At 40.6% G+C, this 23,831-nt stretch overlaps 1 protein-coding gene across 1 annotated transcript; it reads left to right on the top strand.

Annotated features, from left to right (window-relative positions):
• Nucleotides 1-193: 193 nt before the first annotated feature.
• On the top strand, nucleotides 194-19,480 carry PLAA (phospholipase A2 activating protein). Its single transcript, XM_018086042.2, is given in 16 exon segments — nucleotides 194-224; nucleotides 227-327; nucleotides 329-342; nucleotides 2,585-2,778; nucleotides 3,734-3,834; nucleotides 3,925-4,045; nucleotides 4,371-4,538; nucleotides 5,537-5,672; nucleotides 6,174-6,343; nucleotides 7,862-8,019; nucleotides 9,415-9,634; nucleotides 10,572-10,640; nucleotides 12,171-12,242; nucleotides 12,827-12,928; nucleotides 15,430-15,594; nucleotides 17,040-19,480. Coding segments are annotated over 16 exon segments (2,388 nt in total). The 3' UTR covers nucleotides 17,606-19,480.
• The last annotated feature ends 4,351 nt before the right edge of the window (nucleotides 19,481-23,831 follow it).

The raw sequence follows: 23,831 nt of genomic DNA, 5'->3' as shown, positions 1-23,831 counted from the left end.
CGGCGAGGGGCGCAAATCCCGCTCCACCCGCTGCAGCCCGCGGGACTACAACTCCCAGGAGGCATCGCGAGAGAGGCGCCGGTGCCTGCCGGGACATGGAGTCCCGGGGAGCCCAAGAGGCGCGCCCGTGACGGCTCTTCCGGCGCGGGTTCCGGCGCGCGGGCCGTGCTGGTGTCAGACGGGCGCTGCCGCCATGGCGGGCGAGGGAGGCGCGTTCCGGCTGCGCTGATCCTCCTGGGCACGGCCAGGACGTTGCGGGGCCTCACCCGCGGCCTCTTCCCAGCAGGGCGGTTCGTGTCCGTCTCGCGGGAACCGGCGGCGCGGCTCTTGGGCCCCGGACGGGTGAGTGTGGGGGCAGCGGCGCTGGCGGGCCCGCTCCGGCCGGCCCTGCGCGGAGGAGGGCGCGGAGGTGGCGGCCGCCGGGGAGCCGCCCGAGCCCCCCCGGGGTGGTTTCCGCGGCCGTGACCCCCTCAGGGGCTGGCGGCTGAACCGACGGGGCCGGGGAAGGCGGCGGGCGGAGGGACCCTGTTCTGGAGGCGCCCGAGAGTGGCATTGTCGCTTGCATGGATGAGAAGGGGTTGGAAGGGACCTTAAAGGTCATCTGGTCCCATTCTCCCTGCCATGCGCAGGGACACCTTTCACTAGACCAGGTTGCTCAAAGCCCTGTCTAGCCTGGCCTTGAACTTCCAGGGATGGGTCATCCACAACTTCCGTGGGCACCCTGTTCCAGTGCCTCACCACCCTCAGAGTAAAGAATTCCTTCTGTATCTCTAACCTAAATTTCCCCTCTTTCAATCTGTACCTATTACTCCTTTTTCTGTCACTACAGTTCCTGATGAACAGTCCCTCTCTGGCTTCCCTGTAGGCCCCTTCAGACACTGGAAGGTTGCTGTCAAGTCTCCACACAACCTTCTCTTCTCCAGACTGAACAGCACCAACTTTTGCATGCCTGCTGTGAGGGAGGTTTTATGTGTTTAAGCAGTTAGCTGTAGGTCAGTGTTCCAGCTTGCTTTGCAGATGATAACAATGCCAGTAAATCTGGGCATCTTTTTTCTGGGTGGTGTCAATAATGTTGTTTCCACCTCATGGTATTCAATGCCAAAGTATTCCTGCTAAGTTTTGCCAGTAAGGCAGTATGCTTTGAATGTTTTAAAAACCCCCGTCTTTTCTTGTCCTTGCTGAGCAAACTTCTTTGGACATAATGTGAAATATGAACAAAAAACTGCACAGAAAGTTTGAATACACAAGGGCATTGAAAAACGAAAAACACATTAGGTTTTTTGATATTCGTGTTGCATGGGGTTGTCTCCTACTGAATTTGTTGTGTTGAATTCATAAAGTGAATTTTTCAAGATATCACTGTGACCAGAAGCAGAGCTGCTAAGCAATGTGCTTTGCAGAGAGTGGAGATGCAGGCTATTGCTGGAAGACACAGGATGTACCTCCTCTTCTGACTATAGTTTCAAATTGTGAACTGCATTCTGAAGCTGCTAGGCAGCTTCACTGCCTTCCAGTAAAACAGATGATTGGCAAATTTGCTGAAAGCTTACATGTGTCATTATACTGAGCTCTGCAACTGAGGAGAAGGAAGACTAATCTCATTAAGTGTGTCTTGTTAAATCTCTCATCACAAAGGAAAGAAGTTGTTAAATTGCACAGAAATTTGCAGCAGAAAAGGAAGTCTAATTTTACCCCATAATTTTTGAGGACCCTGTGAGGAAGACATGAGTAACTTATGTGGAGTCATAGTGTTGGTAATGATTATCTTTCTCTGCCCTGAAGACCTGGGGATTACAGTAGCCAGGGTTCAGTGGGTAAGCACACTGCTGTATAGTGGTTTTATTGTTTAGATTTGCCAGGAAGATGTGTTGCCTTCACTTGCTCACTGTACCTTCAGCAGATATTTTAGAATTTAAAAGAATGTAATGATTTCCTTACATATATCAAGCTTTCCAAGCATTAGACTATGGAGGATGACAGTGTGATGTGTTATGTTTTTTGAGAGTGGGGGAACAAACACAGAAGAGAAAAAAGAAAAACCAAAACAAACCAAGCACACAACACCACAACCTGTACTGGGAATAAGTAGCTTCTTCCAGTTATTCTATAACTATTGAATTTCACTCAGGGTGAAGAAATGAGGGTGCTGCTTAAATCAGTTATGATCTATTTAACTATTAAACCTCTACAGTGCTCCTCATGAAGAGCCATGGCAAGCAGTAGACTTTCTTCATTTGTGTGCTCTGTTATTTTAGCTTGTATTGGGATACATATTTGAGTCTTAAGACAGCGAAAGATTTCGTAAAGGTAAACTGTTACTGTTTCTGATCACATTTGGCATAATGTTTGCAAGGAAAATGAAAACTTAAGTCTTTTCAGGCCTACCACTGCAGAAAAAGAAGTTTAGAGCTTTAAGTATTGACTACTGGGTAGGAATGCTGGGATATAGTATTTCTCTTAGGTTTTTCATTCCTTTTGGGTCATCCATAGTATTTATTTAGCACAATGCAAGCATAGTTATTAATTCAAGACTTGAAAGTACTGTTTTTGTCATGACTCTGAATTGATTGTCTCGTATGTTTAGTCTTAACAGGGGTTTTACTGAAATGCACTGTATGAGTGGCCACTCAAATTTTGTATCTTGCGTGTGCATCATACCTCCAAGTGACCTCTATCCTCGTGGACTGATTGCAACTGGTGGCAATGATCATAATATTTGCATTTTTACAGTTGACAGCACAGCTCCTCTTTACATCCTTAAGGGTCATAAAAACACAGGTATGTAGTAATTTTATTTTGGAGGTTTTTTGCATGAAAGTTAACATGATTTATTAGAGAGGAAATTAAGTTGAATTTATAAAACTCAGTTTTGATTTATTTGGTACATAATGTAGCAAACAATTATGGCCTCTGCAAACAGGATTTTATAATTTTAATTCATGCTGTGACCATTCATGGCAAGGACTTCCACGTTTATCTTGATGAATGTTTGGACTTTTACTGCATATGTGAACTCATGACAATTTACAGAATTGTTACCCTTTTGCCAAGGGCTGCATTTTTAAGAAGCAGTTGTTTCTTCATGTACTAAACTTAATTTTTATGTCAAAGCTGATTGGAGCAGAGAAAGTCAGCTTCCTAAATAAACTTTCTCTGCCCATTTTGTTGCATAGATAAGGATATAACATTAATTGGTGCTTTAAATATGTAGTTTTATACTGGATTACTGGAGCATTTTCAGATTATCTTTTTACTGAATCTTTAAATGTCATCACAGCTTCTTGGTGGTAGTAGTTTGCCTTCCAAGCAAACGACTTTTTTTTTTTTTTTTTTAACAAAATCTTGCTTCTTGAGGACACAAATTAACACCTGTTGCAAAAAACTTGGTTTTCTGTGACATCTTAAAAACTAAACCTTTGCATTAATTCTGTATCTTGACTGGTTATCTAACCTGCTTGTCATCGTATTCTGATCTGAGGAGAAGAGGTCTGGTACTAAAAGAAATTTAAAAATATGAGTGGCAAAAATATTTCCGATTTTGTAGCCTAAAGCTGAGAGATTTTGAAGCAACTTCTTTCTAGGTTGCAGTGCAATTATAGTTCCCCAGCCTCCTCAATACTAACTATGCTATTGATACCAAGTAAATCTCCTCAAGTTAATCTCTTTAAGTTACTGGATGAGATTTGTGGCAGTGCAGGACACTTGTCAGTTCTGACTTGAATATTTTTTCCAGTTTGCAGCCTTTCATCGGGGAAATTTGGCACATTATTAAGTGGATCATGGGACACAACAGCCAAGGTGTGGTTGAATGACAGATGTATGATGACGTTACAGGTATGAAGTTCCTCTACATGAATATAAAATGAGTACTCTGAATTTGATTCTGACAGTCTGACAAGTCTAACAATGTCGAGTTTTTTGCAGGGTCACACAGCTGCAATATGGGCAGTGAAAATACTTCCTGAACAGGGATTAATGTTGACTGGTTCAGCTGACAAAACTATAAAACTGTGGAAGGCAGGCAGATGTGAAAGAACATTCACTGGTAAATGTTGCTGTAGTTGATAATTTCACTAGGGTAATGTATTCTTTTAAAAGGGAAAAAACCAAAACATTAAAACCTTACCAAACCATGGATAAATTGAACAATACTTGGGCAGGATTTTTAAAGTCTCTGAAGTTGTATGCTCAGAAGTCACATGATTTTTAAAAGACTAAGATTTTTACAAGAATTGTGAGCAATTTTTTTTTTTAACTTCTCCCATAATGAAGATTTGTTGCCTGGATTTAGATGTGAGCTAAATAGAAATGGTGTACTGCTGCTAACAGAGAGGAAAAACTGCATTAAATTTTTCCTTTCTTTTATAAAGGACATGAAGATTGTGTGAGAGGTTTAGCTATTCTCAGTGAAACAGAATTCCTTTCCTGTGCTAATGATGCTAGTGTTCGAAGATGGCATATATCTGGAGAATGTCTGCAGGTGTACTATGGACACACAAATTACATATACAGCATCTCTGTTTTCCCTCAATGTAAAGGTAGGGTTACTTTTGTGACTATTACCCAATATGAAATGCAGTGACAGCGTGGGTGTTCTGGTGTTGAACTCAGGTAGTGTTTAATTTAATTTACTTCTTGCATCTAGTGTAAATAGATTTTAAAAAGTGCTGTGATTGACTCCAAATCACACCTGTGTCAGAGTTGCTCTGGCAGTATGTGGGATAAAAGGTCCTGGGTTAGGGCTAATTGAAGCCTTAAGTGAAACTTGGGTGAAGCAGTAGGCAAGACTGTTGTCTAAATTGCCACCCGTGTTTCAGCACTGTTGCAGAGGAGTAAAGTAGTAATGTGTGGTTTACCAGTTTGACATAATATAAATTTACATAATCCCACAGTGTGCATTATAAATAGTTTAGGTTGAGAATTTTATGTATGAGGCTAAATTACACTTGTTTTCAGAAATAGAGGTTTAGAGGTTTAGAACTAACTGTTGCAGACAGTTGCAGAAGAAATTCCAAGTCAGTGACCTTTATGTGGTGTATGGGACACTTGTGCATTTGTTCAACAGGTAAAGTGCATGTATATAAGTAGATGTGTATATTGTAAACTTCCTATGCCTTAGAATTCCTCACTGAGGAGTTGTAGACGTTTGAGAGTGCTTTATGCATGTTTTTTTAAAAAGCAGGCTTACCATCCAAAACTCAATTTAAAACAAATGTGAAACTGTGCGAGTTGAGGGCAAGATGAAACAGTGATGATTACCAAATTGTTTCACTCTTGAAAGGAGGAAGGGATCATTGTTTGTCTTGGGCATAATTGCATTCCCTGCCTGGGTGTGTAGTTTGCAATTTATGCACTTGACAAGACAGATTAGAAGTGGCTTTCCTTTTACTCTCTTCTTACAATTGAGAGAAGTAATAAATTGTAGAAAGGTTCTTTTACTGTTCTCATTTTTAGATACCCAGTTGCACAATGGCATCTAGTATCACAGGATGCTAAAAATATACTTTAGAAGTTTTTATATTTTTTTTATTTTCAGATTTTGTGACTACTGGAGAGGATAGATCTCTCAGAATCTGGAAACAAGGGGAATGTGCTCAAACAATCAGACTCCCAGCTCAGTCTGTGTGGTGCTGCTGTGTGTTAGACAATGGTGACATCGTAGTTGGTGCAAGGTATCCAGATTTTATTCTCAATATATTTGTAGATCCAAATCTGCAAGTCCTTGATGAAATTGAAAACATCACTTGGAGTATCAGTTTCATTTCTGTTTAAAAATGCAGCCATCAAAATGTGCACGTGTGTGTTAAGTTTAAACATGTGCTATACTTCATCCAAAATGTAATTTTGTATGACTTAGAGAGGTAGAGTGAATTCTTTGGAGATGTGGTAAACCATGAATAGACAGAGAATAAACGTATAAATACTGTGTAAAGAATGTTTTTGATAAGCATATCATATCTTGATTTTAAAATTATATTAAAGACAGGGTTAGCTGCTTGATTACTTCTCTGGGTGGTTTTAGCATGACAGTGAATTCCTTCCATAGGAATAATTGAGAGGAGTAATTAAAAGCAGTGATGGTCTCTTTTGATGTAGAAGTCACCATTAGAATTTATGTAATCATTGTGATATTTAAAATCCTATTTCTGTTTGAATGTTTTCTCTCCATTCAGTGATGGAATTATAAGAGTGTTTACAGAGTCTTTGGAACGTACAGCAAGTGCTGAGGAGATTCAGGCTTTTGAAAATGAGCTTTCCCAAGCATCCATTGACCCTAAAACTGGGGATTTAGGAGATATTAATGCTGATGACCTTCCTGGAAGAGAACATCTTAAGGATCGTGGTAAGTTAGTGTACTTCTGTGATTTTAGAGATGCCTCCAAATCTGGAGGTATTGGAACTTTTAATAGTTTCCAAAATTAAGGCTTTAATCACTTTCAGTAGGGTTGCTGAAGGAAACAGCTTAATTTTGCTCTTCTAATTCCACTGATTCTTTTGGAGGCAAGACTCTAGATTTTTTTGTTTGTTTGTTTGTTGGGGTTTTTTTTGGTAGACTAGAATGGTAAAAAAATATTTATCTTATGGGATAATTTAGAAAAAGATAGAATTCAGGATGCTGCAATGTGTTCAAGATGTTTTGGATCTGTTCCACCAGCCATACCAACGGTATATGAGTCAGGTATTTTGCAAAGGGACTATTGAATGTGGAATTTTTTTTTTCTCTAAAATAAGCATTAGGTGCAAATTTTCTGCTTTAGCTTTTGGCTTGAAAGATAGTTTTTGTTAACTCGGTTCACACTTCCTAGGTACTCAGGAGATTCCTGAGAATGCAGTAGAAGCAGCAGTAAACATTACTCTAAAATAGACAAATACTTTTTCCGAAGGTGAAGTAAACAGTGATTTCAACCCTTGGCTCTGATCAGCAAGTGGAAATCTTACAACCATATGGAACTTTGCATCTAGTTAAGACCATGGGAGAGTATCACCTTTCTTGGTTGTCATCTCCCTGGGGAAATGATAAACTTTTGAAATACTTGACCTAAGTAAGGGTTGGTTTTGCAAGTTAGTCTGGTGGCAGATACCGTTACCATAACTGTAAATGCTGTTGTCAAGATAGCTGCTGTTCTTGCTGTGACGTGTAGTTTTGTGCTGGTTTTGGCTGGGATAGAGTTAATTATCTCCAATAGGAGCTAGTGTGGGGCTGCGTTTTGGATTTGTGCTGGAAATGGTGTAGATAACACAGGGATGTTTTCATTTCTGCTGAGCAGGGCTTACACAGAGCCAAGGCCTTTGCTGCTCCTCACCCCACCCCACCAGCAAGGGAGTGCACAAGGAGCTTGGAGGGGTCACAGCCAGGACAGCTGAGCCCAGATGACCGAAGAGATATCCCATACCACATGGCATCATGCTCGGGATATAGACTAGGGGGAAGAAGGAAGGGGGGGATTTTGGTGATAACATTTTTCTTCCCAAGTAACCGTTAAGCATGATGGGAGCCCTGGAGACAGCTGAACACCTGGCTGCCCATGGGAAGTGGTGAATGAATTCCTTGTTTTGCCTTGCTTGTGCATGTGGCTTTTGCTTTACCTATTAAACTGTATCTCAACCCACATATTTTTTTCATTTCTACTCTTCCAATTCTCTTCTGCATCCCAGCCAGGAGGAGAGTGAGCGAGGGGCTGAGTGGTGCTTAGTTGCCGTCTGGGGTTAAACCATGACATGTATCTACTTACTTCCTGTGCTGTGACGTTACATGTTATTGAACTGTTTTTTTCATTTTTAATGCTAAGCACTATTCAAAGACTTTCCTAAAGTAAATTGTATTCTTGAAATTGTTCAAACTCTTATACTCTGTCTACAGGAACAAGAGATGGACAGACACGGCTTATTAAAGATAATGGTAAAGTAGAAGCATATCAATGGAGTGTTAGTGAAGGAAGATGGATAAAGATTGGTGATGTTGTTGGTTCTGCCGGAGCCACACAACAGACGTCTGGAAAAGTTTTATTTGAAGGAAAGGTATATGCAAACTTTAGTTTTATTCCTTCCTAAGTAAAATACTGAATTTCCCATTAAAATCTATTCCGGTCTTTGTTCAGATAAAATATAATGTAGAAAATAGGTATTTGTTTTGTACTTTCTTGTCATCCTTGATCTCAGAGGTAGAAGTATAAGTACTACTTGCTTCATTACTTCTGAAACACATTTTGTAAAATGAGTAAGCCAACGAAGACAAATTATTTTGGAGAAACTAGTAATAGAGAAATGATCAAGTTCTGTGGGGTGAAGCCCCACAGAAGCCTCTGAAGCTTGAGGGGTTTGAAATATTACAAAGTGTTAGGCTGTTTTCCATGAGAACAGTAAAGCTAATTAGATAGTTCCCATGGACACAGCCTTGAGTTATAAAGAGTACAAGGTTAAAGCTGTTTGGCTGAGTGCAGGTGCTGCATGCCTAAGTGTTTTTCCAAGAATATGTTTATATTATATGTGTGAGAAAGTAGAAGCGGGCGAGCTCTCTGTCTCATCACCTTGTTGTGTGTCATGTGTGTTCTTTTCTTCTTGGACCAAGACCTATTGACATTTTACCCCACGACAAAGTTCTATTTTATTTATTGTTAATAACTTGAGAAGTTAATTTCCTTTCCAAAGGAAGCGAACCATATGACTTAAAATGCAAGGCTTACCTAAAATATTAGGTACTGGGCCTTCTGTATACCTTCTCTGTAGTAACCAAAGAACTTAAAGATAGCTGGAAAATGTTTCCTTTACTGAAATATACACAGAAAAGTCTGTCTGGGGCAGAAAAAATGCCTCAGAGATACAAATTTTCTCACTCACATGTTTTGAAAGTTAGAATGTTAGAAAATTGTAGGTTTTTAGTATTAGAAGTGTGCTTTTAAGACTGAAGTTTTTTGAGGCATCTGACTTCCCTGTAGCTTTTCAGGCAGCCAGAGCTGTCCATGAGAATTATGTGGTGCATCTGTTATTTTGTAACATATCTACACAAACGTTATCATGATATGTTGTTTTACTCAGTGTTCTGTTCTTGAGACAGAGAAGTCTGGAAACTACAGGTTTAAGTTTCTCATGATTTTGGCTGAGATAGAGTTCATATTCTTTTTAGCATCTGGTACAATGCTGTGTGTTTTGGATTTAGAGTAGCAACATTCCTGATAACATACTGATGTTCTGGCTGGTGCTAAGTAGTGTTTACCCGGAGTCAGCAAATGTTTACTTGCAATCTCTGTAGGAGAGTATTATTGATACATTCTGCAGTATCACTGCTATTGATACATCACAGTGTTACAGTTTTTAGGCTTATTCCTAGGCTGTTTTTAGTCTACATTTGATACATCTTTTTGTAAAGAATGCTGTCAAACTTGTAATTTGCTTTTGTTTTTATTCCGCTTAAAGGAGTATGACTATGTTTTCACTATTGATGTAAATGAAAGTGGGCCTTCCTACAAACTGCCATATAACATCACTGATGATCCTTGGCTGAGTGCATACAACTTCCTGCAAAAGAATGATCTAAATCCTATGTTTCTGGATCAGGTGGCGAAGTTTATTATGGACAACACTAAGGGGCAAACACTGTTAAGTTCAAGTGCTCAATTTTCAGATCCATTTACAGGTAAAAATTTTAAACTTAAATGATGACATCAGTCACTCCTCCAGTTTTGTGTCTTCAGCAAACTTGCTGAGAGTGTACTCTGACCTTCCTGATCATTAATGAGGATGTGGAACAGGAGTGGATGCAGTACTGACCCCAGGTAGTGGCTGGCTTCCAACTAGATGTTCTGCCACTGATCACCACCCTCTGGGCCTGATTGTTCAGTCAGTTTTAAATCACCTCACTGTCACAGAATCAGAGAATTGTCAAGGTTGGAAAAGACCTCTAAGGATATTGAGTCCAACCATTAACTTAGCACTTCTGTGTTCACCACTACACCATATCCCGAAGTGCCATATCCACATGTTTCTTGGATCCTTCCAGGTTGATGATTCTACCACTTTCCTGAACAGTCTATTCTAGTGCCTGACAACCCTTGCAGTAGAAAACTTTTACTTATATCTAATCTAAACCTCCCCTGGTGCAACTTGAGACCATTTCCTCTCATCACTTGTTACCTGGAAAAACAGACCAACCTCCACCTTTCTACAACCTCCTTTCAGGTGGTCGTAGAGAGCAATGTGGTCCACCCTGAGCCTCCTTGTCTCAGGGTTAAACACCCTCAGCTCTCTAAGTCCCTCCTTATAGGACATGCGCTCCAGACCCTTCACCAGCTTCATTGCCTTTCTCTGGACTCGCTCCAGTCTGGCTTTTGATTTGGTTGTGTCCAAGTATATAGCATGTATGTGCCAGAAAACAAACTTCTGACTCTCAGTTAGTATGGAAGAATTTGTTTGCATCAGGGGATAGGACCAGATTTCCTATAATGCCACAATAAACAATAAGACATATATGATGTTTGGCTTTATTTCTGAGCTGCTTCTGGTTGAAAAGTACTGACATTTGAATAACATCAAGCTGTGTTTAATAGTCACTGGTTTTCTTGCTGTTTCACTAGGTGCTGGACGTTATGTTCCAGGCTCTTCATCTGGATCGAATACAATACCTGGGGCAGATCCATTTACAGGTAATGTAAAATTTGTAATTTGTCTGGCTAGCATGTAAGATGCGTATTTTAATCGTGTTCAGTTGTATTCCATGTTCGGCTCCAGATGGCTGTTTCTTGCAGCTCTCTGGGGCAGTAGTGTGGGACTGCCTGGTAAGGTGGGCTCTGCCACTGTCAAAGCATATGGAGATCTGTTCAATAGCAGAGAGCCCTCTGCTGTCTGTTCTGCCTCATGTCACTCTGCTCTCTAAAGCAGAAGGGTAAGGACATAAAACTTTTGTTTTGCAAAAATCCATACGCAAGGACAACACAGAAATGGGGATGTTCATAAAGGTAGTTCTCTATTTTCATTGTCACTCATTTTTTCTTATTACATGATTTTTATAAGTACCATGCACCCTAGATCCTTACTGGGATAGCTATTGTAAAAAGCTTTTGATAGCTTTTTACAAACAAACTTTGTTTGTTTGCAGAGACATCCCCAGTTGCAGCCCTGCTTTTTCAGACTTACCCCATCTGCGATAAGTAGCTCTTGCTCCTTGAAGGTCCTGTAGTCAATAAATGCCAAAGCTCTGCCAGTAAAACCAGCCATGCACTGAGCTGCTGACCTACGTGATGAGTCCGTTTCTATTCAAGCAATTTTGCTTTCTTGAGAGCATCAAAGAAACCACCACCTGGGCCCTTCACCCTGGCTCCCAGGGCTCTCTAATCACCCTTGATACTAATCAGGACTTCCTCGGCAATACCATTGATGGCTGTGTGGAAGAGTAGCAGGGTAACAATCTTGGTAATGTCTCTCTGGCATCCTGGATCCAAGCCTATCCCAAGATATCTGGAGATATACTCCTGTGTCAGTAGTGGGTGCCTCCATACCCTGCAGGAGGACACTCTGCCTCCTGTCACTGTCACTTGCCTTTCTCCTGGGGAAACACCTGCTGGGTGCTTTTCCTAACCAGTGCCAGGGCATTGCCTGTTCTGCAGTTGCAGATCTACAGGTAGAGCTGAAGCCTTCATGCCATTGCCAAAACCCACAGCCTTCAGCCTTCCCCATCCTGGCAGTCTTTCTCTGTTCCTATTCTACTTTGTTGTCCAGCGATCTCTTCTCCCATGCTTTGTGTGGCTTTGTCTGTGATCTCTGCAGGTGGAGGTCTCGCCTGAGGCCTCACTGCCAGAAAGGAGAGTCCACCTCCCACAGGAAAGGCCACTTCGGGCCCCATGCACATAGAGAGCAGGTCTGAGCAGTGGCCTCCTGCTGGAGCTTGTCATGGATAAGTACCTGCCGTGCTGAGGGCCTTTGCTCCTCTGGGTGCCAGAGACCATGCCAGTGGTCTCCCATTTGTGTCTCACTTAGCTAGTGAATGCTATCATCACCAACACCCTCACACATAGGCATAGATTTAATCCTTAAAGAAGTGTTGAAGATTTCTTTATAATTCCTTTAGTGCAAGATAATCCCTTTAATGGTGATTTTTGAAAACTAGTGACTAAATACAGGTATATATTACCTATGTACCAGTGGTGGTGGTTAAAAAACTTAACATCTTTGTTTAGGTGCTGGTCGCTATGTTCCTGGTTCAGCATCAAATGCAGGAGCTGCAGTGGGCGGAGTTGATCCATTTACAGGTAAGACATGATTTCTGCCAATGAAAAACATTCCTGATCTTTTGTTTTGTTTTTTCTTCTGACATGAATTCTGCATTGATGCAAATTGGTATTTTATTAAAAATAATGAGCAGACTGAAGCTGCTTATACTCTGGAAATTATTCAGCAAATATGGATAACAGAGCCTTGCTTTACATGCAGGAATTAGGTACACAAGCTCTTTATCAAAACATGGTCAAGGCCGAAATACTCCTTTTTGATTCTAACTTAACTGAATGCAGGTGCATCTGACTCAGCTTGTTTCCACACCCATTCCTATGAATGGCTGTGGGAATTATGATTCGCGTAATTAAGAAATCACTGTTAATAATTTAAACTTGTAAGTTTTTACATGAGGGGAGGACAGTTTGTGATTGCTTTAAATTTTAAACCTTGAATTTAAAAATAATGTAAGGAAAGACAGCTATTTGCATAAATGTTCATTTTTTTTCCCCAGAAGATACTTTTCTGAGTGACATTCAGCAGCAGAGAATTACTTCTAGGATATTGTTCTCTGTTAGACACTTTGGTGTGCTGTTGAACATTCTGTATTGCATTTCTGTAGGAATGGGTGCCTACCAGTCAGCTGCAGCTAAAGCTGAAAATATTTATTTTCCGAAGAAGGATGCTGTCACCTTTGATCAGGCCAATCCTACGCAGATACTGGGTCAGTGTTTTATTATCAAGGATGACTTTTTTCATTTGTTTGAAGTAACTTGACATTTGAACTTTTAACAAACCTAAGCGATTTCCCATGGCTTTCTTAATGTTTCTTGGTTTTTACCTTTTAAAATTGCATTCATCATTTTGTTGGTGCATGTATTTGAAGGCTTAGAAGTATGAGTACTTCACAGGAACTTTTACCTAACACAGAATGTCCTTTCTTTCCTTTCCATTGCCTTGTATTCTTGTTTCCATAGAATCTCTACCTTTTTTGTCACCAGTTTGTTTCTGTATATTTCTGTAAGGGTTTTGTAAAATTATTTGTACTCACAGTGTATCTGCCTTTAAGATATTAAAACTCAATTCTTTATCTCCCTTTTATACACAGACCTTGAAAATGTTTACCTGTCTAGCCAGTATGATGAGGAAACTTAGGAACAAGAGACTCTAGTTTTTAGAAAAAGTATACGTTCACCTTTATCCAACATCTTGAAGAGGGCAAGCTCCTGACTTTACAGCCATGGAATCATAGAATGGTTTGGTTTGGAAGGGACCTTTTAAAGATTATCTAGTCCAGTCTCCCTGCCAAGGGCAGAGACACCTTTGACTAGACCAGGTTACTCAAAGCTCCATTCAGCGTGATCTCAAGCACTTCTAGGAATGGGACATTGACATTTTCTCTGGGCAAGTTGTTCTGATGTATCTTTCAGTTCAAAAGCATTAACCCTTGTCTTATCACTACAGGCCCCGATGAAAGGTCTCCTTCTACCTCATAAGCCTCCTTTAAGAATTGAAAGGCTGCAGTAGGGTCTCCCCGGAGCCTTCTCTTCTCCAGGCTGAAAAACCCCAACTCTCAGCCTTTCCTTGTAGTAGAGGTCTTCAACCCCTGTGGTTGCCTTTTTTGTCCCTTCTCTGGACCCACTCCAAGAGATCCATGTCTTTCTTGTGCTGAGGACCCCATAGGTGGATGCAGCATTACAGGTGGAGTCTCACAGGCAGCAGAGTAGAGGGGCAGAATCACCTCTGTTGCTGTGGTAGCCACGCTGCTTTTTATGCAGCCCAGGATGCAGTTGGCTTTCTGGGCTGTGAGCACCTATTGCTGGCTTGTGTCCAACTTACTAATTAACCACTACCCTCAAGTCTTTTTTTCACTGCTGCTCTCAATCCTTTTTAGCCCAGTCTGTATTCATGTCTGGGATTACCCTGAAACAGGTGCAGGACCCGGCATTTGGCCTTGTTGAATTTCATCAGGCTCACATGGGTCCACTACTCAAGCCTGTCAGATCTCTCTGGAGCCTTCTATCTGTGGTATTGCTCTTTTACATGTTGTTCAAGTTTTATTTTCTGATTAAAAAAAATGTCAGAATCTTCAATTAGCCTTATCCTGTTGTGCTGAATTTTGTTGCACTCTGTTATTTGTTCAAGGAGAAGTTAAGGGATTTACAAACTAGATACTTTTCCTGGAGGTTTTGGCTATTAAAGAGATTTAGCCTCCTTTTGATTTTCCACAGGTTAACAGTAAAATTTTGTTCAGAACTTCCTAAGAGGGAGAACAGCAAGACTGGCTGACATTCATGTTATAGCAAAGCCAAGACTTTCACTTAGTCTTTAAAACATACTGCAGCAGTTTATTTTTATCCTGTAGTCTTGAAGGATAATGGTATTACTCACAGGCTTAGTGGGCTGTTTGTTTTTTTGAAGTTTAGAATCGGAAAACTAGGTTTACTGTGTTTTCCCCGCAGTTTTGTAACAGTGCATGGTTAAATACACTTGTAAATATTATGGCTGGACTGGGAAAGATTTAATAGATGAATGTTTGTATTGTATTTTTTTCTTTCCACGAGGGCCCATGGTTGATTTTTTTGTGCATACTATAAAACAAAAGGGTGTACTAATGTAATGTTGTCTGCTTGTGTATTTATTGACATGGCCCTCATTATGTCTGGAAGAACCATGATTGGCAGGTTCTTAACACTCAATCCATTACATTAAAATGATTTTTCCAATACTTGGATTTTTAAATCACAGTGAAGTTTGAATACAGGACATGCCATAAGCAAAATATGATCACCAAACTTAAATAAGAAAAAATACAAAACCCGTGATCACACTAAGGACATATGGTTTCTTCATTGTTTCTATGACCTAATAATAGGAAAGAACAAAAAAGAAATCATATTTGTTATGAAAGCTCTAATGGTCTTGTGTTTATTTTCTGCATTTTTCTCTTTATGTAGGCGCTTTCTGAAATTTTCAACAAATTCTGAATCTTTTTGTTGCATGGTTAGAGGAGATTTTAGTAGTAGTGATCATTGTGGTAATTGAAAATTTAAAATAGGAAATTATGAAATTGGGAAAAGTGTTCAAAAATTCATCACCCCCCCAAAAACCCCAATTACAGTAGTTGTTACTTGTTTGTAAAGTCCTTTTGTAGTGTTTCATTCAAGATCTCGATTTGTGAAGTTCTCTTATCAGAAAGCCATGCCTCTTCCTTTGGTTTTACAGGCAAATTAAAGGAACTTAATGGCACAGCAGCTGAAGAACATAAGCTTACAGAAGATGACTTGATAATCCTAGAAAAGTTATTATCTGCAACATGCAACACCTCTGCAGAAACACCTACAGCACAGCAACTTCAGACTTTATGGAGAGCAGTTAACTGGCCAGAAGGTAGACACTTGCAGTTAACTTCTTGTACTGTCATCTCATCAACACTTCACCATGAACAAAAAGTCTTATTATGCTGTTTATTACACAGAGTCTGTCTCAAAGACTTGATAGCCTCAGTAGAAAACAGATGATGAACAGGTGCTAACAACACTGACCAACAGCAGAGGCAAAACTGATAGTTGGTTATCAGGTTTCGTTGTTGTCACAGTAGTAAATGTAAATGAGAAACTTGATATAAACATCAGTCATGGTTATTTCATTAGCAGAGTCATCCTCAAAAATGTGTGAGACTTGTTTGGAAATACAGCAAGGAAGTGTGAGCTTGGGATCATATGTTTTTATCAAATGAGAGATGAAATTGTAGAGATAAATTATGTAAAAAAAAAAATCAAAAGTAGCTCTTATTTTAATGTGGTAGAAAGGGAGAAGTTACAGAACCTCTAGGCTATGTGGTCAAAACTGCATTGATGAAATGACATTCTGAATGAATGCAAGTGGAGGTGATATAATTCCATGTAGTAATGTATCATCAGCAGTGATAGATTGGAAAGGCTATTTTGGTTATTTAGGCACATTCTGGAAAGAAAGCATACATTGCATATACAAGTATCTAAAAACGTGGTGAAAATTAACTGCTTTCTTGAAGATGGAGTTCAAGATTAATTAGCTGGAAGAACATTTTAGTATTAAAAATTTATGGTCATTATATAACATCACTTAATCAAAGTATGTTTTGCATAGCTGGGAGCTATGGTAATGGCTAATGTCATACTTTCCAGACTCTCTTTCTATTGTACAAAGCATTAATTCTGAAGATTCTGCATGTCTGAAGGAAAATAGTAAGTAGTTAGGCAGGTTCAGCTTTGATTTCATTATAAGCATAGGATAGCAATAGGAGATCAAGGAGACAGATATGTTTAAAAATCAGACAAGGGGAGATACAACTGAACAAACTTTTAGTTCAGATTACTTAAAATCATTTCCAGCTGATCAGTTGAGGACCTGTTTTCTATTTTCTTTGCAAATTTTGTCTCAGAAATGAAGGTAATTAAAATATTTTTTCTCTTTTTTTTTTTTTCCTGAAAGCAGTTTTGTAGTTGTGCTGTCTATGTAGGGATGTTTAGTCAGAAGCTTTCAGAGACATTTGCCTTCAGTGTTATCAATTAAAGTTTTTGGAAAGATTTAAGATTTTCTGCAAAGCACTGTATTTATCCTAAATTAAGGGTTATGTCTTTTTTTATGATAAGTGTTAATAGAATGGATTTGTCAATATTTAACTTCATGAATTTCAAACAACTTGTGCTTTACCTGAGTCTCTGCATGAAACTGTTATTGTCTGTTCCCCAGGCTACAGGGCTAAGGGCTGTATCTGAAAGAAAACTCACTGGCACATTTGCACAAAATGCAATATTAATTCTAAAATTCTGTTCTGTTTTGTTTCTTAGATATTGTCTTTCCGGCCCTAGACATTCTTAGATTGTCTGTCAGGCATCCCACTGTGAATGAAAACTTCTGCAGTGAAAAGGAGCATGTACAATTAATCGTCCTTCTCCTTAAATTTCTGAACCCTAAAGGAAAGCAAGCAAACCAGCTGTTGGCACTTAGAGCTCTTTGCAATTGTTTTGTCAGCCATGCAGGTGAGAAGCTCATGATGGAACAGAGGGATGAAATAATGACACAAGCAATAGAAACTAAATCGGGCAATAATAAGAACATCCACATTGCGCTGGCCACACTGACATTGAACTATGCCGTATGTTTACATAAAGTCAACAATGTTGAGGGCAAAGCTCAATGTTTATCAGCCATCAGCACAGTTATGGAAGTTGTTCAAGACCTTGAAGCCGTTTTTAGACTCCTTGTGGCTCTTGGGACGCTTATCAGTGATGATACAAATGCTGTGCAATTAGCTAAGTCTCTTGGAGTTGACTCTCAAATAAAAAAGTATGCCTCTGTATCGGAACCAGCTAAAGTAAAAGAATGCTGTAGGTTTGTTCTTAATCTGCTATAATAACTTTTAGCACTTGGGAGACACAGTGTATGCAGAAAAAAGATGCTTCTATTCATATTTTATGACAGATTATACTTGAGAAAATACTGGGGATTAATTACACTTGATTTGTTGCAAAATGCAGAGCAAATAAAAATTTTTTCACTGTTTGTCATTTGACTGCTTTTCTGAAGAGTATGATGCACAGGATCTTTTCAACAAGTCCTGACACTGCTCAGATCAAAATAGATCACCAAGATCAAACCATCTCAGTACTTACAGGTCATCTAGATGGAAAGGTAGGAAATGCCTGTTATTTAGTGACTGTCAACTCTGACACCCACTCCAGCCACATTTCTTTGTTTCAGCATGATGAGTCTGTTTCTTGACTTGCTTTTTGTCAGCAGTGAAGGGGTCCTGAGAACTGTTCAGTAGTGCATTTCACAAGCTTATTAGTTAACATTGGTTAATATTAACCCTTGTCAAATAGCCTGGTAAGGAATTTTTTCATCAGCTTTTCTCCACTTCCTTTCGAAAGCTAGCTGTTTGTGGCTCTTACTGTTTTTTAACCCAGAACTAGGGGACTTCTAGAGGGGTAGAATCTCTGATTGCATATGGATGATGACCTTCACTCACAAGTTTGTATCATGCAGCTTGTAAAATAGCGTGAACTTCTACAGAAGCTTTTACCTGACTTTTTAACTTTTAAGGACAGGAATACCCCACCAATTCATAGCAAGTGTCTTACTCCAGAAAGTATGCTGTAAAATTCAAGATGATTAAAAAGAAGAGGAGCCATCTTGAAGAACGGGAGAAAAATTTAGGTGCAGAGAACAGATCGAACAGCAGAAGCTTGAAGATGCTTCCTAGACATGGCCTTGTCTGTCAGTGTTTAAGAGGCATTTGGACAATGTCCTTAACAAGATATGCCAACTTTTGGTCAGCCAAAAAGTGGTCAGGTGGTTGGACTAGATCATTACAGGTTCTTTACAACTGAAATATTCTAAACTGTATGAATATAAAGCCAAGTTTTATGCAATAGCTTTAACTTCATAACTGTGGTGACTGTGAAAAGGGAAAATAATATTTTACAGCTCATTCCAGCAGATCTAAGATGTTCAGCTCCAAAGGGGAATGTTACCTTCTACTACTCCTGCACTACATTTGGATTTAGAATTAAGATAAACTGAAGATGGTCAATGTTCCAGTTACATTTTTCATTAGACTAATAGAATGGAAAACATGAAAAAAAAAATGGGCAAGCTTTTCTGGCACATGAGTTCTGGCACATACCTGCCTGTGTTATCTGCCACAGATGAACGTTTATGTGACCAAGAGCTCTGACTTTTTTTTTTTTTCTATATCTACCTGAACTGTCTGAATTACTACACTACTTCCAGAAAATCTTCCTTCTCAGATTCTTAGTTGCACACTTGTACTGTGTCCACTGTTGATGGATTTCTAGATATATACCCTTACAAACAGTCTTAATCATGGTCTTAGCCACAGGTTTTCTCATTTGATCCATTGCAGGTTCATGTATTAGGCAGTCAGAGAGATTATTGGGGATTTACAGTGCTCAGTAGATGAACCTCTTCCTGCGAAAGCATCTAAGAAGCTACCATTAGGAAACATGTCTGTGAAATAATGTGCCTGTCTGTTGAATTTTGGTTGCCTACTATACAATTGTTCTTGAAACTTTAGCTTTTAAATGTTGTGCTCTATAACTGTGTTTGTACATGTGCTATTTTAAAAAAACTATACTTGTCTTAACATTTTGATTTTATTATTGTGGGATTGCTCTGTTACAGGTTATCTCTTCACGTGAAAATTGTCATGAATTTCCCAGACCAAAAATTAATGTTTATATTAATAAACATACTCTGGCAACTCCAAGAAATGGTATATTAAGAGATATTACAAAATTTGATTAAATTTGTGGAGAAATGATGAGGCACAGAAAAAAATCCTTCTTCTAGGGCCTACAGCAATGCATATTAGGCAAGATAAACAAAGCAGGCCAGGAATATTTGGAGAGAAAGACACCTGCTTCTAAAAGGGTACTGTGGTATCCAACCATTCCATAATCTAGCATTGTCTGAGGGAACAGAGGGAGTGGGAAATTGTATGCTATTGCTTGTGTTTTCAAACTCCAGTGTGGTTCATGTCAGCATGCATGTACCTAAACACACAAATACATTTAAGTACTACACAATCTGCTGCTGAGGTCACAAACAAGTAGAATGCCTTAAGAATGTCACCAGGATGCATTTTCTGTTTCAGTGAAAGCATGTTAAACCTATATTGAGGAAACATGCCAGGCACAATGTCCATGGTGTACAATCTTTTGAGACCAGAGGACATTGAAAACAAATACATGCCTATCACACAGCTCAGAGCTGGCTTGCTATCTAGAGCAGTAAACTTCAGAGGAGTTGATCTGTGTGCTGCATGGTCCTGGTTTGATGCATTGGGGGATAGTGAAAGTATGTTTTGAGAAACTTCAAGAGCCCATTAAAGAGAAGTTGTGTCTTCTGCTAAGAATTCAAAGCTTCTAAGCTAGAATGGAAGCTCTTAGAACAAGAAACAGCACATAATAGCACCTCATGTTAAAGCTTTGTTGTTAGGCATGCCTTGGGTTTTATAAAGTGGAAATACCTGGGATCTACTTGGACTAGAACTCAGGACACTGTACAAAATGCCGCCTTAGGGAACTGAAAGAGGAACCAAAACTGATGGAGGTCAGCACCAACTGCTGTACTTGCCAAGACAAATGGAGACTACAGTTACATAAATTGGGATACTTGTGTCACAAAGGTTTTGTAATGTATAAATCATTATTATGATGCACCTTGCTCTCATCAGGACCTAATCATGCAGACTTTTAGCTACTCAGTTGTGTTCAGGCTACAGACAAATAGACTAACTTCAGTCTGCAAACCTATTTCATTAAAAGCACTGTACATTGAAATACCCATTCATGAATCATTGGATGCAGTCATTTCCTTATAAAGTAATATGCTCAAATAATCTATAAAGACTAGTACCATAGATCAGTACTATAGAGGAAAATTTAAATGCTTTAGGAAATATTACAACCTGCTGGTTCCAGTTGTGTGAAGTTTTTTTATTTAAAAATAGTTAACCTGTCTTAGCTGAATGTGATCCACTACTATATACTCTGATCACTTTCCTCTTTTTGTCTCTTTCTCTTTAAACTGTCAACAAATCCAAAGTCTAGGAACAGCAGACATTTCACAACTTTTCAAAATTTGTACTGAGTAGACTGTGAAATAAAACATTCAGCAACAAATTGCAGCTGTTAACAGCTGAAAGAGTATCTGGGTGTTTTCAGATGTCCTGTTCTTCCAATGGATTTTTGATGTTTATTCCCTGTAGAGATTGAGCTTTCAGTTTTGGTGGGAAATTTTGTTTCTAGACTTTCCAATTGCAAAGATAAATTTGCAAATGTGGACCACACCACTGTTGATCTGTATCAAACACATAGAAAAAAAGGCGTTCAATATGAACTACCCTTTTTGACAGTAGAATTCGAAGCCTGTGATCAGAAATCTTTTTATCAGCATGCCCAGTTAGCTTCTGTATTCTGTATGAGTAGGTGCTACATTTATTGAAAATGCAGTTTGCATGCCTAAGCATACACTACTTAACCTTTTATTTTCCTCATAGTTGCTCAGGGGATCCCATTTTCATCTCAAACTCACAGACCCTACATTAATGTTTCTTAATTACATTACCTCTGCTATCTTCAGAGTACACTAAGGCAGTCATTTTCTGATGATAAATATGATGATCTATTCCCACCCATCCAGGTAATCTAACAACACAGACCTAATCAGGGTCAATTCTGACACTATCCACCTCTGCAGAGACTCACACTTGCTGAAAAAAGGACAGATGGTACTTAATAAATTCTTTTAACCCTTTTGGAAAACAATGTCAGCCCATGCATCTGAAGACAGCACTTTTGATCACCACTAGCTTTGTACAACTTGCATTCAGCAGATCTCTACCTAAATAGGTCAATACCACCCATTTGATGAAGATCTAACACAAAATGGACAGTAACAAACTAAAAGGCAACATGTTTGAATATGGGAAACGAAACAGACACAGAAGAATGGACACTCCAGTGCATTATATAAAGAAGAAAATAATTGCATATCTCTGCACAGAAAAGGAGGTTCTTAATACAATTCGCTCCGTGTAATGATGGACATTTTTCTACCCTGGTCTTCATTTTCAACTAACTGTCCTCCTTAGGATAACAGACCAAATTCCCTCTATAGCTAATCTTGGTGGTAGGTGGCTGAAGGCTGATCAGTGTCTGACTGAATTGCAGAGTGATCACCTGCCTTTAACAGGCTTCTCTGCTGTGATTCCTAATTGTTTGCATCCCCCGAAAAAAACTAGTGTCTCACTTCTCCAATACGCATGAAGTATCACAGTAAAACTAAAGTTACTGTTTTTCCAAAGTTATTGGCAATGCTTAAGAGCCGGCAAGGGAAAAGTATGCAGGTCCTTGCAGTGCTGAAACAGGTTGAGAGACTGGGAAAAGGCCAGGATTAAACAGTAGTTACAGACAATGGAATCATCATAGAATTATCAAAGTTGAGAGAGAACTTGAAGATCTTGAACACCTGCAGGAATGGTGACTCCCCGCCTCCCCGGGAAACCTATTCCAATGCCTCACCACGCTAGGAATTATTCTGTTTTGTTTTGTTTTGTTTTGTTTTTTTCCTAATATCTAACCTGAATGTGCTCTGTCTCAGCTTAAGGCCATTTCCTCTTGTCCTCTCACTTAGAGGCACAGCAGAAGAAACTGTTCCCCACCTGGCTACAACCTCCTTTCAGGGGGTTGTAGAGAGCGACGAGGTGTCCCTCCCCCGAGCCTCCTCGAGACTAAACAAACCCAACTCCCTCAGCCGCTCCACGTCAGAGACATGTTTTCTAGACCCTAGATCAAAGATACTTGTGTGAATGGGTGGACTGCCCACGTTTGGAAACCGTTGTAGCGTCACCCCGCTAACGCCAAGAAACCGCGCGACCGAACACACGCAAACACCCCCAGGCCGCTCCGAAAGCCGGCGGTGCAGCGGCCCCGCGAACCTCCGCCGGCGGGGGCTCCGCGCAGCCCGGACCGCGGGGGCCGCGGGCGGGACGCCGGGCCCTTGCTCCCGCCCGCCGGCAGGCGGTGCCGGCTGCCGCTTCCCGCGGCGGAAGCGCCCCCTCGCCTCGCCCGCTCCCCGCGGCGGCGCCGGCCCGGGCGCCGCCGTGAGACGCGGCGTATGCCCGGGCAGGAAATATATCAAGAGAGAAGCAAGCCGGCGCGGCTCACAACTTCCCTGCTGCCCGGTATGGGAGCCCGGCGGCGCCGATCCGGTCACAGCCCCGACAGGAAGCGGCGGCAAGCACCGAGCCCACCCACGGTGCCCTTGCGAAGGTTTTATCGCGGGCGCCTCGGACGGATCTGTGGCTCTGGGCGGTGCCGTCACCTCCTAGCCGCTGTCCCGGGCGCGTCCCGACCCGACCGGCGGAAGCCTGTGCATGTTATTCTGTTGCCGCGGACTGGCTGCGGGAAGGGTCCGTCTCAGAGAGCGGCTCGGCGCGCACAAGCCACCGGCCCGCCGGGGGGTTCCTTACGCACGGCCTCGTGCGGTGCTGGGCTCAAGAGAGAGCGGCCCGGAGAGATGCCCGCTGGCACAGGCCACCATGCCAGGCCACAGACACCATGGCAGGCACAGACACCATGGCAGGCACAGACACCATGGCAGGCACGGGCACCATGGCAGGCACAGACACCATGGCAGGCACAGACACCATGCCAATTTCCATCTTAGCAGGGTAGCTTTAAATGATGAACTCTTGTGATTTAATTGCACAGCAAATCAGAGGGATGGATTTCTTCTGCTTTAAAGTGTGCCTTCATATGTAAGCAGCAGCTAGTATTTGCAGATGATATTCCCCAGTTAATGTTTACAGGTAGTCTTTGTTTCTTGAAGATTTAAAAAATTTCCCTAACATAAGGAGGTTTCAGTAATCAAAAATGTAACTTCTGTAATGTGGTTACTTTGCAATATGAAACACTGTTTGGAACCTGAGAAGTCCACACTAAGATATACCTTGCAATTATGAAGGGAAAACTATTGCAAGCACAGGTGAAGCTGTAAGTTTCTTCTCTAATTCACTAAAAACCATGAAAACAATACTTGCCCTCCTTGATTTT

This window comes from Manacus vitellinus, unplaced genomic scaffold, assembly GCF_001715985.3.
Source record: "Manacus vitellinus isolate BGI_N305 unplaced genomic scaffold, ASM171598v3 scaffold_9_pilon, whole genome shotgun sequence".
In the NCBI taxonomy this organism is placed as follows: Eukaryota; Metazoa; Chordata; class Aves; order Passeriformes; family Pipridae; genus Manacus; species Manacus vitellinus.
The sequence above is the reverse complement of the archived record's forward strand: the minus strand, read 5'-3'. Positions and strand labels throughout refer to the sequence as shown.